The sequence below is a fragment of the Vanessa tameamea genome, chromosome 21, assembly GCF_037043105.1.
Source record: "Vanessa tameamea isolate UH-Manoa-2023 chromosome 21, ilVanTame1 primary haplotype, whole genome shotgun sequence".
NCBI classification, from domain to species: Eukaryota; Metazoa; Arthropoda; class Insecta; order Lepidoptera; family Nymphalidae; genus Vanessa; species Vanessa tameamea.
This window is the reverse complement of record NC_087329.1, coordinates 1,817,168-1,833,451: the sequence shown is the minus strand read 5'-3', so window position 1 is coordinate 1,833,451 and position 16,284 is coordinate 1,817,168. Positions and strand designations below refer to the sequence as shown.

The 16,284-nt window shown below is 32.3% G+C and overlaps 1 protein-coding gene across 2 annotated transcripts; it reads left to right on the top strand.

Moving 5' to 3' along the window:
* The first annotated feature begins 252 nt into the window (after positions 1 to 252).
* On the top strand, positions 253 to 15,847 carry LOC113396878 (fructose-bisphosphate aldolase-like). Of its 2 annotated transcripts, none has more exons than XM_026634946.2 (9): positions 253 to 387; positions 501 to 631; positions 723 to 814; positions 8,039 to 8,213; positions 8,623 to 8,826; positions 12,098 to 12,213; positions 12,701 to 12,800; positions 13,078 to 13,277; positions 15,728 to 15,847. In XM_026634946.2, the coding sequence occupies exons 2-9, from the start codon at positions 520 to 522 to the stop codon at positions 15,818 to 15,820; spliced, it is 1,092 nt and encodes a 363-aa protein (XP_026490731.2). In that variant the 5' UTR covers positions 253 to 387; positions 501 to 519; the 3' UTR covers positions 15,821 to 15,847. The 2 variants fall into 2 exon arrangements, with proteins under 2 accessions (XP_026490731.2, XP_026490732.2); XM_026634947.2 differs by having other exon boundaries at positions 266 to 387; positions 507 to 631.
* The last annotated feature ends 437 nt before the right edge of the window (positions 15,848 to 16,284 follow it).

The window sequence follows — 16,284 nt, the reverse complement described above, 5'->3', positions numbered from 1 at the left end:
CGATGTTGCCGTAGTTTTAAATTTCCTAACGTTTTGAAACATTTTGTCAATAATAATAAAGATGGCGCTATTCAATGATTGTAATCAAATAGTATTTTTTAATGTTATCGTTTTATAAATTTAAAAGGCAGAATAAGTAAAAGTGATTTTATTTATAATTTATCAATTCTAACTATAATAACTAGTGCGTAGGTAAATTTAAAATATTTTTCATCTCGTCGTCTTTATCGTAAGGAGGGAACGATAACCTTACAATCAACAAAACATGTTAATCTTTACCATATTATAATTTATTGACCCTTATCTTCTGACTTCAAACATTTGATCTAGGTATAATATTTTTGTACTGTTGATTAGGTACTTGTGTTTATTCTACCATCAAAGCAGGTGATTTATTGTTTAAAGTGCTAAAAAAAATTGTATTTTGACAAAATCTAGTGCAATAACAAAATGTGTATATAAAAACCACTTGTATATTTTTAATTTGATATTAAATTCAGTTACAGATCTCTTATCAATATGTCAACTTTTTTTTCGTATCCGGATTTCGAACTCCAGCAGAAACTAAGTGCGACTGCTAAAGCTATTGTGGCACCTGGAAAAGGAATTTTGGCGGTCGATGAATCCAATGGTAATCTAATATTCTTTTAATTATTGCTGCTAAATATTTCATTTTTATCTGTGATTAGTTAGTTCTTTATTTCGATCATTATGTGGAACAGAGGGCATTGGTAAGTTACTGGCATCCGTTGGATTGGATAACACAGAGAATAACAGAAGAAAATATCGACAACTTCTCTTTACTACAGATAATGTAAGTATAAAACCATAATATTTCATAAATTAGTAATGCTAGTTCTTCTGTAAGAATTCACTTTGTATCTCACTCGTAAAATTTTGAAAATCGTCTAACGTCTTTGTAGTTTTTTAAATGTTATAATTATTGTAGTCAATGTTGCATATAACAAACTGGCATTTTACAATTCTGTTCTTCGGTGAGTTTCGAATCGAGTGTTACAGAATGGCTCTCCTACCCTGTTCCATATTCATATAACCTATTATTCCTTTTTTGTGTTTAAGTCATACCTGTATTATCGTTTTTTTTTTTTTTAATATTTCTAAAACACATAGAAAATAATGACTGTTGCTTTTTTTTCTTATTATTTGTATTAGAGTTTTGCGTTTAGTTATGTTTTGTTTTCATATTTTAAGGTTTCGTTTTGTTAAATTAAATTTATACATTCTACAAACTACTAAAATAATTACATTGAATAGACCCGTTATGGTGCAGTGGAACGATCACATAGAACTTAACCCAAAAGGTTCAAACTCGGGAAAGCACCACCGAGTTTAACTTGTGTTTTTAATATTCCTGTCTTGTTCGGTGGCGAAGAAAAATTATGTGAGGCTTACATGGGGAAGCTGCAAATGACACATGTGTATCCGCTACAAGCAATGTGTAGTATGAGCTTTATAATGTTTGGCCTTTGCCCGGAAATAGGACATTTACGGGTTGTTATTATAGTAATATTGTAATTTTGTTTCTGTTGAGTTTTTGTGAAACAAACTAACACTAACGAAGTTTACGCGGAGCATAGATTGCAATCTTCACCGTTTTTTCACCTCGCCTGATACTCAGAGCAACGAAGTGAACGACGAACAGGAATGAAAATTATAATATGTTTATGCAAATTAAAATAACTACACAAGCAGATTTAAAGTTTAATTGAATCATTGAAAAACAGGCAAAGGCATTTATTTATTTGGCAAACAAAAACTTGACAAATAAAAAGTAATTAATAATTTAAAAAAAGAACAGAAAATTGTACATCGTTGCTACTAATAAATAATAAAAAAAAAACGGATAAAAAATTAAAGATTAATATTTATTTAAAAATTTACACTACTGATTTTTAAAGTTATATATTATCCCTTAAACAGAAAAATTAAATTAAATATTTAAAAAAAAGCCTATAAAAATAATATGGATAATTCAACGACGTGATCTCCCCACTTATCTTGATTACATTTGAAAATAAATGTGCGAAAGATTAAATTAAATAAAACCCGTAATCCTTAACCTGGAAATGGAAGATAAATCGTAACACCGAAGATATATTAAGGGTTTAAGGAAGGTCGTCCTTCCTTTCCGTGTAGGAGACGCATTAATATTCTATTACATTTACCTTTTATGAAAATATAAAGTAAGGATGTTGTTGTATGAAACATATTTTATATTGAACTTTTCACAAAAACACAATACACATTTAAAAATAGAACACGTATATAGTCGGGAGTAGTTCTTTGGTAGTGTGTGTAGTCGTTTTCTTTTGTTTATCTATGCCATGCACATCTAGACCCGCGGTGGCGTGTCAGCCAAGTTCATGTAACAGAACTGGCGAGCAGTACCGTGTGTAATATTACACGAACCATTTGGAGCCACTTTTGACCTCCTCATAACTCAAACATTATTTGACATAAACGTGTCAAAATTTCATTGTTCAATTTCATGAGCCAAGACAGACCTTAGGCTACAATATATTATCCTAAGTTATAAGAAGAAATTATATTTTATGTAGTTACAAATAAATTTAAGGAAGGACCATTGAACTTGGCACCCATTTAGTTTTGTCGTTGACACTTTTGTCGTTGAAGTCAACAACCAAGGTATATATCATAATATTGGACTTGGCTCTCATTTTTACATTTATGTTTTTGATGGGATAGAATACTACTACTTGGCTGTAGAACAACAGGTGAGTTAGAAAAGATCATCTTTGATTCTAACTGTGATTTTTTTTATACAGGCAATAAATTGTCTGTAAAGACAAAAAAAAATTTAATCGCCTATTCGTATTCCTGTCCCTTTAGTTGAAATGCGAGTTTGTGCATACATTAATCACAGGATTTCATTGGACACGTGCAGGTTTTCTCACGATGTATTCCTTCACAGCTAAACAGTATAATATGAATTTTAAACAATATTGTGTTGAGGATTCACATGTTGTGGGTTATCTCGGTTCCATTATGAGCAAGCTTTAAATTATCACGCTATTTAAATAACCACAATAACAAACCGCCAAAAATTCTTGTGGCCTATTAATATATGTATATGTGTTTATATATAACTACTAGCTGCGCCCGCGTATTTATCCGCAGTTATTTCTGTTCGTAGCTGCAAGAGTCTTATTGTTACTGAAATAAAATAAAATGTTATTGCTGGATAATCGGTTCAACAGAATCAGATTTTATCTATTACAAACAAACTTTTATTCATAATAGTATTGTGTTCGACTCGGTCCACGCTAAAATATTTTTTATTGTTATAATAAAACATACCTCCTTATAACAGTAAGTAGTTGTTTTAAAATAGTTCTTATACTTAAATACCCTTTAAAATCCTTCTGCCATAATTAATTTAACTTCAATAATATTGGACTTTCACACGAACTACCATCCCCTGTCTTAACCCCAAAGTGGGTTGATTTCTAAAGATACATTATTAGTACCCCTCCACATTATATATAGAGCATACATTTTAAAATTCAAGTCTCTTACTTCAAAAACAGAGGACTTTCATACAAATTTCCAAAACCTGACGGGTGCCAAAATTCAAGTTTCTGAGATTTCGTGATTAATCAGTGAGCGGAATTCGCTTTTATTTATATAGATCATAGATTTATATAATAGTGTGCTATTTAATTTTAACTTGATCAGAATACAAATAAAAACAAAACACGTCGAATCCATGTTCAAAACTTTTAAATGAAGTTCAGCGTTTGTTGATAGAAGTTATTTTTTAACTGAAATATTATTATCAGACGTGAAAACACAATACGTCGGTTTATTATCGATGTTATGAATTTTAATATTTTCATGTAAATAGTGATGGAATGAATATGTATGTGTTATAAAAAAGAATTGTTGCCAGTATAATTTTTTTTATTATTTGTTATGCATGAAAGTCAATGTAACAAATCTTTATTAGATATAGAAGTGTTATACTTGATTATTGATAGTCAAAAATTTACCACTGGTTTGGAAATATACACCTCGGACCTTGAAGGAACCGGCGAAAGAAACTCAACGGTTTTTTTTTTAATTATTGTCGTAAGCGGTCTGTTAAAGGAGAATGGGCAAAAATGTAAGAACATTGGTCTACCTAATAAATACTAACGACCTTTAAAATAAGCAGTAAATCAATCACGGAGAGCGATTTTGCCAAAATAAATTAGAGTTACAATAACAATGTTTTTATCGCAACTCTTGAACCCCAAGACTTACAGTTGTGTTGCCATATAATAAAATTAAATACTGAATATAAGCTTTTTATTGACATATGTTTCATTAGTGGTAGTCATCACCAGGTAGACCCATTATCCTATCCTCCTTTACAACCTGAGGATAAGTGGTTATTACTGCCCAAATGAAATGAAATTTAATTGACCAGATATGACATTCACTCACCCTTCTAACTTATAGCCTATAAGTAGGAAAAAATATAAGCAAACCTTAGATTTACGTATGTCATGCGATTTACTAATAAATCAGCTATATTGTGCACTAATAAGAGTTTATGAATAATACATATTTATTTATAATACAACACTATTACACTTAAGTACTTATTTACATTTTAATTTTACTTCCAAAATTCCGATAAAAGTTTCGTCGAAGTTAAATGACATCGCGTTAATTAGCTGTCTAAACTTGTTTATTTGGCTTTTTTTACTGTAATGGTTGGAATAGACTATTCCAACTTACGACTATACGTACTGCACGAAGTAAATCGTAAATTCTGTACATTATTGTTTTATAGTTGTCATTACATTTTTTTTTTTCGATATAAGAATATGCTTATCCAACAAATGTGTTTTCTGTGCCATTATATTTGTCGTCATTTCGTATTACAATTCTAAAATGTAGAAAGTCGACTAACAGTGAATACCTTGGATTAATAGTGCAACATCTCGCCTCATTGACTCCGCTAGTGACAGGGGGTGGTTAATTTTTTGCCTAGAAATTTATACTATTAACTTTTTATATAAATTAAGGCGTTCGTGTAAATAATTCATACGTCATAATAAAAAAAGAAATAAAAAATATGACATATAAAGTGGTCTCCACTGCCCATACACAACGGCGCTCTTAGAATATTTACCATAACCTGACATCGATAATGTGCCCATATTTTATGTCACCCTAGTTACACTAGTTGCACAGAGCCCTACCGCTAAGTACCACGCAATAGCTTTTATCCATAAGCTATCTTCCTTCCCGCTTTCATATGCGTTCATTTAATAATTAAATTAAATTAATGTTATTAACAGTACAATTTATCCTTTACCCTGACATCATATGTTACGTCCGATAACTCGCGTTGACGTACGGACATACGTACACTTTATTGTGGCTCAATTTGATAACTTTTGTCCTCTCCGATTGTCTATTGTTTAATTTGTGTTCAATAACATATGCAATGCACTGTATTATTTGTTTGCCACGCATTATTTCGATTCGTGCGGTTTTCCGATGTGACCATACCATACGTAAGGTCATGATTTGTATTTATTAATTAATACAAAATTAAATGTTCCGGAAAAGCTAAATATTCGATAGACATCTTAAAAACCGTGTTAGTTATAGCATCAAAGTGTAAATTTAGAGTACCTATTATTTGAACGAATGATTCAAACTCCATGATGTGAAAATAAAACGCCATTTTTATTTGCACTACACAGAAAATCTCAAAATATACTTTATTCAATTAGGCTTTTACAAGCACTTTTAATTTATGAATATGCTCCATACCTTCTCCTCAACGGGAGAGGAGGCTTTAGCCCAGCAGTGGGAAATTTACAGGCTGATTATGTATGTATGTGTAAGCACTTTTGAATCGTCATTTAACAAACTATATTTAGTGAAGCTACCACAATATTTATACAGCGTTCCACTTGGTTATCGATAAACTACCATCGGTTTTGAAATAAACACTTCGGACCTGAGAACTGGCGAAAGATACTTATCGGGTTCTTTTTTACTGCCATATTTATTTTTACAACTATATCCTTAAAAAATGGTTTATGTTTTAGCATACAGACGACATAAACAATAAATACTTATTAAGAAGCGATAGCTCTTATTGGATTTTTTAAAATATATATAATTATAATTCATAGCCTATAATAATTCAGTAACTCCAAATGGTTATCCTGGTTTTAAGATGTTACATACAAACTGATAATTAATATTCCTATGTATAATTCAAACTTTATATTTTCATTATGACATTTTACAAACTCTAACATTGTATTTAAACTTACAATTGATAATTTTGCTTATTTTTAACACTTTGACATAAAACCGTATTTAGACTGTTTTCCTATTGTCTCTTTATTTTTATTAATTTTATTTTATCAATTAGCTTTTTACAATGTTGACATATATTTCAATTTCCAAGTGATCTTAGAACACCTGTAAAAAAGCCAATTACCCATTTACTTTTTATGACTTTTGGTTTACTGTGTATTTTTGTTGTACTACTTGTTGGTGTTGTCAAATAAATAAATAAATACCATAACGAATATTTTGAGGTTAGGATTGCACGAATAGTCTTCTGCAAAACAAAAATCTTATTTATATACAGCGTCCCTTTTCGAATTGTGCAATAGTTGTCGATGGTTCATCCAACTTGTTTGTGATTATATTTACAGTAAATGGTAATTATTCATTTGGTATTGTTTGTTATGTTTGTATTGTTCTGAGTACCAATTTATTATGAATTTTACAATGTTTATAAACAATTATAATTTCATTCAAAACGAATAATTTACCTCGTTTCAGTAATGTGATTCATTTTATTTGGATTGAGTTATTAAGTCAGTAGGAATTCTAATTAATATAACAATAAAAATTAAATGATCGCCTCCAGGCTGCTTCAAATAACTAAAATATAATTATAATTGTATATAATAATGGTTAAAAAAAAAAAAAAAAATATATATATATATCCCGCTGAGTTTCTTTCGCCGGTTCTTCTCAGGTCCGAGGTGCTAAATTCCGAACCGGTGGTAGATTTTTGACAATCAATAAGCAAGTTTAGACACTTCTATATTGAATAAAGATTTTTGATTTGATTTGATTTGATTTGAAATAGGATGTATAAATAAAAATTACACACGCATCCGTCGATCAAGAAGTGTATAAGTGCAAACACTTATACATATAAACACACAGTATATAGGTATATATACTATATATAGTTTGTAACATGGAGCATCAGTCTTCATGATGTTGTCTTTTCCATCAGGTGTGACGTTAGCATAATATTTTCTGCATAAAATAAAAGCTGATTCGTAAAAGATACACGTGATCAAATTAATTAATTAATTAATATTCTAATTCCAGTCTCAAAGTATTTAATAAAAACTTTATAGTAATGTATTAATTTTTTTTTATACTTTTCTTCCATAATCCGATGGGACTGTAAATCCAACATGACCAGAAAGAGTTCAGGCACAGGACTGCTATTGAGAATTTATCTATTGTTTACACTTGTGGGTTTTCTGGGTTTTATGAAAATAAAACACATTCCAATAATTGGTACCCTTCAATTATTAATATTCGGACAGCGTAACTTTGTGCCAGGAATTATTAAAACAACCGAATGTGTTCCTTTGGCGCGTCCTACCTTCTTTATACAAAAATAATCGGAAGTCAGTTTACGAACTAGTAAGGTTAAATTATTGTTCACAGCGTAATTTATTACTATGATGGTTAACGAAATTATTAATATTAATGAATTATAGAAATAAGGTATTGGTAAATAAATCACTCAGATAAATATCATTGAGAATAGTTATTATATGCCACAATAGATGGGCGCCTATGTGCTACTTGTTAACACTACAGATAAACCAAAAAAAAAAAATTATCGATCCAACTTGGGATTGAACCGTGGATCTCGGAATCTGCGGCATTATATCTAGCCACTAAACTAATGAGGTAGTCATATTAAATATATAATAACCAATTTCAGATCGTCTCCGAAAATATATCAGCGGTGATCTTGTTTGATGAGACGGTATACCAGAAGACCGATGAAGGTACACTTTTTATGGATGTGTTAAAAAGGAAAAATATAATACCGGGTATTAAAGTCGATAAGGATGTTGTACCGTTGTTTATGTCTGAAGATGAATTTACGACGCAAGGTAATCTCAAATCTGAATTTATATTCTCACGACGAGTCTCAAAACATTTCATTAAAACCTTTATGGTAGGTTTAAATATATATTGTTTTAATTTTATAAATAGCGTTTTAAAACTATACCAAGGTATACCTAGGGATTAAAAAGACTTAAAAAATAATAAAGATTAGATTTCTTATCATTAGGTTAAATCAATATTTTATGCAATATTTATATTACTGATTCATTTAAATAACAATTCGTTGTAAGTTAGGAAATTAATTTCTGCTGTAATTAAATTATATTTGCAATTAAAGTCGAGGTCAAGTCAAATTGAAAGTAATTGAGAATCGAAGTACAGAAAAATTATATATTTATACATATATATAAATAAATAAACATATTATTGAAATATGATATATATGTATTCCAGGCTTAGGTGATTTAGCCAAACGCTGTGCTGAATACAAGAACCGCGGTTGTAAATTTGCAAAATGGCGTTGCCCATTAAAGATTGGGGAGCGAACACCATCAGTACTCGCCATTCAGGACACAGCAAATGTCTTAGCGAGATATGCCTCGGTGTGCCAGAGCCAAGGCTTGGTGCCTATCGTGGAACCGGATGTGCTTATTGATGGTAAGAACTCGAAAATCATTTTTTTTTTCTTTTTACCTTACTTAAACAGTCCTATCTATAAACATTAGGCAAAATGATCTTTGAAGAGTATTTATAGTAAGCTTTAAGTTTAATTTTCATATAGGTAGGTAGGGGGGGACTGGCAAATAGGCTGGGTGGTAAGTTATCACCACCGCTCATAGACATTGGTATCGTAAATCATTTCTCATATCACCAATGCTCCAACTGCAGTCATCAGTTAAGATGCAAGCGTTCAATTAATCGGCCATATCAGCTCATTTGTATAGCGAATTAAAAACGATTTCCGCGTCATTTAACAGAGTCATATGTATTGTAAAAATTGCAAAATAGGAATCCTCGGGATAGCGTGCGCAATTGACGAGAATTAAATTTTAATAATTATTATTAAATGTTAGCTACCATTGCTAAGGAGGCTCGGATCTATTCTAGCAAGGTATTCAACTACGTATTGGTGGATATTTGTATATGGGACAGAATATATTAGGCAATTTCTTCGTTGGCTTTGTGCAAGCCCGTCTGGGTAGGTACCACCCACTCATTAGATATTCTACAACAGTACTCAGTATTGTTGTGTTCTGGTTTAAAGGGTGAATTAGCCACTGTAACTACAGGCACCAGAGACTTATCATCGTAGTTCCCAAGGTTGGTAACGCATTGGTGATGTAAGGAATGGTTAATATTTCTTTGTCTATGGGCGGTGGTGACCACTTACCATCAGGTGGCCCATATGCTCGTCCGCCACCATATGCCCTAAAAAAGACTAGCTTATTAAAATTGATGTGATTTAAATATATGAAATAGCCGAGATAAATATAAAATTGGAGTTCATCACGGACCTTATTAAGTCTCACTAATTCCAGTAAGCACTGCACTTAGAACAAATATATTCCTGATCTGTGGTGTCTGTACTGCTGTACATCATTTTATAAATGCGAAAGTAACTCTGTCTGTCTGTTACGCTTTAATGGCCAAACTATCCATCAATTTTGATGACAAGTGGTACGAAGAAATCTTGAACTTCAAGGTTAATTTTGAAGGGGTTATGTTGGGATATAGGGTTGTAATCAATTTAGTGATGTATTTTTGTCATAAACTGAAATCCAAGTGGGCGAAACCGCGAGTTCAGCTAGTCAATGATAAAAGATTATTAAGAGAAAAAATTTGCATTTTAAATCGATTGGAATTCTGAGATTGGAAAGGACAAGGGAATATTTTTAGCCGTAAAAAATTACGGACATTTTTAATTACTTAATAATACTTACGATATGCTCAGCTTTAATAAAAGCTTCCGAAATTGCTATAATATTGCCTACTGAATGTCAAGTATTAAAGTACACTCAGCGGCACAATTAACCGCCCACTCTATATTTTTATGATTTTGTTAATAAAACTTAAATTGTTTTACAGTAGTTTGTAAATTGTTCAAGCAAAATAAAACATTGTTTTTTTTTTTAAAACATATCTTTAATAACAAACCGTTATTGTTAACAATTTATACATTCTATACAATTATTATTTTTCATAGCGTTACTTCAAACGGTTTGGCATTGTATCCGTTAGCTCTCTCATTTGTTGTTAAAGGAAGTTCTGCTGCTATTTTATCACAGTTTCTTCAAAATCACATTGTTGTAGTTCCCTGAACACGACTGAACACATACATACATATGCACACTGCACATGCATATAGTATGTATATACGTTGTCCTCTGTGTTCAATGGAATTTGAATATGGAATGCGAGATGACTATTGTATTTTATTCATAATATTTAGGTAAACAACCAGCGACGATAGGTAAAGGTCAGGGTGTATAAAGGTTTTGACTTATAATAATGGCAACACCTTTACCAATAAATGGCGCATATACTACCATACTCGACCTTTATTCTAAACATATAATAAAATTTAAGTCTAAGCCATATACAGAAACGAGGAAAGCATTTCGCCCACATGTTTGTGAGACTTACAGGTGCCCAGGACGCCTAACGCGCGCTTAGAACACCGAATTACCGACTAAACCACCGTTACCATCTCCGTCCCTTCATAGGGCGTCAAGGGGTCGCCCTCTCATGTTATCGAGATGCCCTAAAGAAATACTAAGCCAACTTACTGTAAGCGAGCCTATGTTATATAAGCAATGTCAAATGTTTCATTTTTCTAAAATTAACCATCAAACTTTATTGTGTAAAAAATCTGCGATACGTTAAGAATTTTTTGGCGGGCGGTTGATTATGCCTCCGAGTGTATATTAAAATTAAATATTGAAAAATGACTTTCATTTACATTAAAGATGTTTGAGTTACCTTAACTTTTCTCTTTTATATTTTAAGAACCGCGACATTTTTGATAAATTAAACTTGTCAGGTCCCTTTGATCGTAACAACGAAATATCTTTCGTAATGGTAAAAAACAATGATACTAAAGTCTATTCCAACCCGAAGAGGACAAAAGCTAATTAAACAACATTTGATATTAAATTGTCGATTTCATTGTCGTGACCTTGAATAATATATGAAAATTATATTGAATTTGCAATTTTTTTTTTTATTTAATTGAACTATCCTAAGCTCATAGCAAAAAATAATTATGCCATTAATGAAATTAGTTGCGTAACTCTCTATCTCACTCGCACTTCTTAAAATGTCTCTCTCTATCTTTCTCATACTTAAATTATGTAAAGTCACCGTTTCGAGGGAGCGCTTGGGTACAATAAATCATTTTAAATTAAGTCATAAAAAATAGTTGAAAACCGGATTCGTTCACAAAAATAAAAATTTGACCATAATCTAAGAAATAATCTAGCAAGTGTCATATAATTTTGGAATCCTCATTAAAGCTACTTGCCCAACCAGTGTAGTACATTTTTTTTCAGTAGAGTCAGTTGAAATTGAACGAAAAATTCAATTTCACTTTTGATATGGGAATAATGTGTAATTTTCTTTCAAAATTAGAGCAGTTGGGTTAAAATTTTAGACTGCTAGCTACAGGAGCATTACTCAGGGTTACAAAAAAATAAAAATAAAGTGGAAATTTGTAGAAACGGGAAGTGAAAATGCATCACAGGCTGTTTATTTTTCGTTTTTTTTTTAAATGGTCATAATTTTTAAATACATGACATAGATTTTTTTTTGATTTTTCGGATAACTGTTATGACCTGGCCTATCACCCGGTACCGGCTTGACGTCGCATTCCAGGACATCCTGTATATGAATATAAAATAAAATAAAAAAAAATGTCTTGACGTTTCACCAGGGGATCACGACATTGAAAGAGCTCAAAAGGTGACGGAGGTCGTTTTAGCTGCTGTATATAAGGCGTTAAATGATCACCACGTGTTTTTGGAAGGAACTTTGCTGAAACCTAATATGGTAAATATTACTTATATTCTTTATAATACCTTACGTAGATAAATAGAAAATATCATTATATTTCTTTTATAATGTAACTTTAAATTCTAAAACGGTAATAGCTTAATTCTGAATAGTTTACTAAAACAGGGATATAAAAGTCGTAAGTTCAATCGTTGGCTCTTGGGCTACAATCGTTGCTACTCCTACACAAGTTTTATAAACGACTATACTAGATACAATATAAATATTAGCAATTATTTGATAATAGACATTGTTTGTATTATTTATATAATATTATATGTTTTTTTTAATCATATATGGAGGCAATTTGGCGGTAAATGTAACACCTGATCGTGAATGGTAACCACTACCCAAAGACTAGTAGTAGATTTTCATATTATTAGTGTACCACGAATCTTGGGAACAAAGATATTATGTCCCGTATGCCAGCCAGTACACTGGCTCACAAAGCCCTTCCCAATAAATCAAATGAATATATTTCCAGGTAACTCCTGGTCAACAATGCTCAAAACGAAGTAGCTTAGGAGAAATTGCATCGGCTACTGTCACTGTATTGTTGAGAACAGTGCCGGCTGCTGTACCAGGTGCGTATAGATCAATTGAAAAATGCCTGTAATAATAATACTTCAGGTGTGGGGTTGCTAGCAATTACATTGACTCAACATCATTTCATAACCGTGGAACCTTCATCCGAAACGAAAAAAAGATTTAATATTTTGTACGGTAATTATTTTTCTAACCGTGCGAAGCCGAAACGGATAGTTAGTGAATTAATAAAACGATAGTTTTTGTTTTGAATTCAATAAGTTCTCCTATAAAAATTGATATTGTTCTAAATTTAATCGAACTCTTTAATTATAGGTATAGCATTCTTATCTGGTGGTCAATCTGAAGAAGATGCTACGTTAAATCTGAATGCTATCAATCAAGTGGATATGAAGATACCCTGGGCCCTCACCTTCAGTTACGGGAGGGCTCTCCAAGCGTCCGTGTGGAAGACTTGGGCTGGAGTGGACGCGAATGTTAAAATGGCACAACAAGAGCTATTAAAGAGGGCTAAGGTAACTCAAATACGCACATACTTTATGTTACCCTGGTTGATTGTTTAAACAGTGGCCGTTCCCAAAGTCTACTGGTGCCTGTTTAAATATTGTACACGAGTTAGTGCGCAGCCACTGGTGCGTGATCCCTGACTCTCATAACCGTAACGGGAAATCCTACGCGATCGGATCGGCCTCATATAATGGCTAATGGTGACTAGACTGACTAGGCATATTAGGAGCAGCTTGTATATTAAGCGTAAGCCGATTTTTGTCCCAGTGATTATGGGACGATAGCTGCACATAAAAAATAGGTTACGGTCTCGTTTTGAAGAGCTCCAGCCGTAGACGTGCAGAAAAAAAGAGGATTCTTAATTGCAATTTACTAATAAGAATTAATTTTGGAGAGCGGAAAAAGGTTACTGGCCGGTTTAGAGAGCGGTGCTACGGCTGTATAAGAAAAAAAAATAATTAAAAACGTAAACAAAATTAAAGGATACTGTAATCGACATACTCCAAATTTAGCTGAGCTTGTGTGTACTATTTGAGTGTGTTTGAGTGTCACTTGCAGTTCACAATGAAATGAAATCAAAACAAAACCTGTTATGGGTATCGAAATTCCTAAAACATCTTTTGAATAAACGCGAAGTATCGCGGGAGACGCGCTTGTATCGACGAATTATGAAGATCTTTATTTTTAGTTAAATTTTAGTTCGCGGGACACCTTGTTGGAAAGAAGTTACTGTCGATATATATTATGAAACGGTTTCTACGTGACGGCGTCGTATATCCTTTAAATGTAATAATTATTCCAGTCGATGTCATTCACAGTCGTGTTCTGTGGATCTATTCAAAAAAGTACCTCGAAACTCGAAATCTCAGAATGTAATATACGACATTGTCTGTGATAATTATGAAATTTATAGGACACACGTATCAAAATAACGTATCGGAGCAGCGTGGTGGAATATGCTCCATACGTTCTCCTCAAAGGGAGAGGCCTTAGCCCAGCAGTGTGAATTTTACAGGAATGTAAATGTAATCTTTTCATCACTGTCTCCTGATTTGAAAAGAGGTGAGTCAGTGAGGCAAAGCACCCTAACGTCTTTATTTACAATGGTCGCTAGTCCTAAATAGTTTAAATGTAACAGGGCAACCCATTTCGTCGTCTGCCTTTAATGACAAATTAAAAAAAAAAAAGAAACATTTAAATTAATTTATTCGATTTAAAGTTCTATATTCAAATGTAGCCTGGAATAGATATCACACTTCAAGCAATGTTGTTTTTTTTTTTTTTAATTTTAATTATTTGGTTTAAAGCATAAATTATGCGATCGTCCCAAAATCTAACGAACTAACGAAATTCTCGTTTAAATCAACTCAACACTGTTACCGTGATAACATTGGTAATGCTTTATACATACGTGATATTCGTCAAACAAATAAAATTAACAGCGCACGTCCTATTGACAATACTATAATGAACAGCGGAAAAGAAATAGTAATTAATTTATTACAACGATAATTACGAATTCGGGAATTTGTATTTATAATTATTATTTGATTTGTATTTCAAATAGATTAATTATTATGTATTTGTTTTTGTTTAGCTTAATATTCGGATATCACACGAATTTTCGTCGATCAGTAGAATTTTCATGAATGTTTGTTTTAATTAAAATTAAGCGAAAAAAATGCAGCTACATTTAAATTGATATTTAAATGTAGCTGCATTTTTTTGGAACGTAATACATACTGTTTGGTGTTTTAATTTATCCAATGCGGGTTGATGCGTAATCATGTGACGGATTTTTATTCGAATCGTACAGCGGTTCCTACCATGTTTTCCTTCACGCCTGAATACAAGATTTTAAGCGCATAAGTAGTACACAAAAATTGTACAGCGCCCCTTCGGGTACTTTATAACAATGGGTGATGCTGATGGGACTGCCGCGGTTCTGTAGCGCATTGGGATTGTTCGCGGAATATTATAGTAATATAACCTGAAAATAAATGATTTATTATTAAAAAAATAAGTCGTGCTTTCCCAGCAGGTCTCCTGCGAAACTTCGCGTTTATTTAAAAGATTTTTTACTACTTTAGTACCTTATTCCGTCTCTCTAAAATTAATTCTTTGTTAAATTATAACAAGTTAGTAAATTGCAATTAAGAATCCTCTTTTTGTCTACACGTCTACGGCTGGAGCTCTTAAAAATGAGACCGTAACCAATTTCTTATGTGCAGCTATCGTCCCATAATCACGGGGACAAAAATCGGCTCACGCTTAATATATGAGATTATGTAAACAGTACCTAAACAAGAATAATAAATCAAAAATCACAATTAAACATAGTTTGAAATGTTTTATCCTTTCCGTTTCATTGTTTTGTAACAAATAAACACTCAACAAACAATGCGACAACATTCGCATAAATTCAAAGAAGTTTTGTTGATACAATTGTTTGTTTCAGGCCAATGGATTCGCTTCCCTGGGAAAATACAAGATTCCTGTCACAACATCTGCCGGTGATGCATCGAATTATAGTAAAAACCACAAGTACTAGGTGCGTCGTTTATATGTACGAATAAACTAATTAACGAACTATTTGTTAATATTATTTAGCAATCATTTAAAAATATATAAGGTTTAAAGATTTTGAATATAACAGGATGACGTTTGATATATATGTAAAGTATGACACGAAATACAGAAACTGGGAATGGTGATGTTAACATGATGATCCACTTGATGGTAAGAGGTCACCACCGCCCATAGACGTTAGCGCTATAAGAAATATTAATCATTCCCATCACCAATGAACCACCAACCTTGGGAGCTAAGATACAATGACGCTCGTACCTGTAGTTACACTGGTTCACCCTTCAAACCGGAACACAGCAATACAAAGTATTGCTGCTTGGTGGTAGAATATATGATGAGTGGGTGGTACCATAACCTAACATAACATAAACAGCCTGTAAATTTCCCACTGCTGGGCTAAGGCCTCCTCTCCCGTTGAGGAGAAGG

Coding starts and splice junctions, on each gene's coding strand:
- LOC113396878 (XM_026634946.2), top strand. CDS start 520: ATGTCAACTTTTTTTTCGTATCCGGATTTCGAACTCCAGCAGAAACTA. Junction 632..722: donor GGCGGTCGATGAATCCAATG/GTAATCTAATAT, acceptor TATGTGGAACAG/AGGGCATTGGTAAGTTACTG. Junction 13,278..15,727: donor AGCTATTAAAGAGGGCTAAG/GTAACTCAAATA, acceptor TGTTTGTTTCAG/GCCAATGGATTCGCTTCCCT.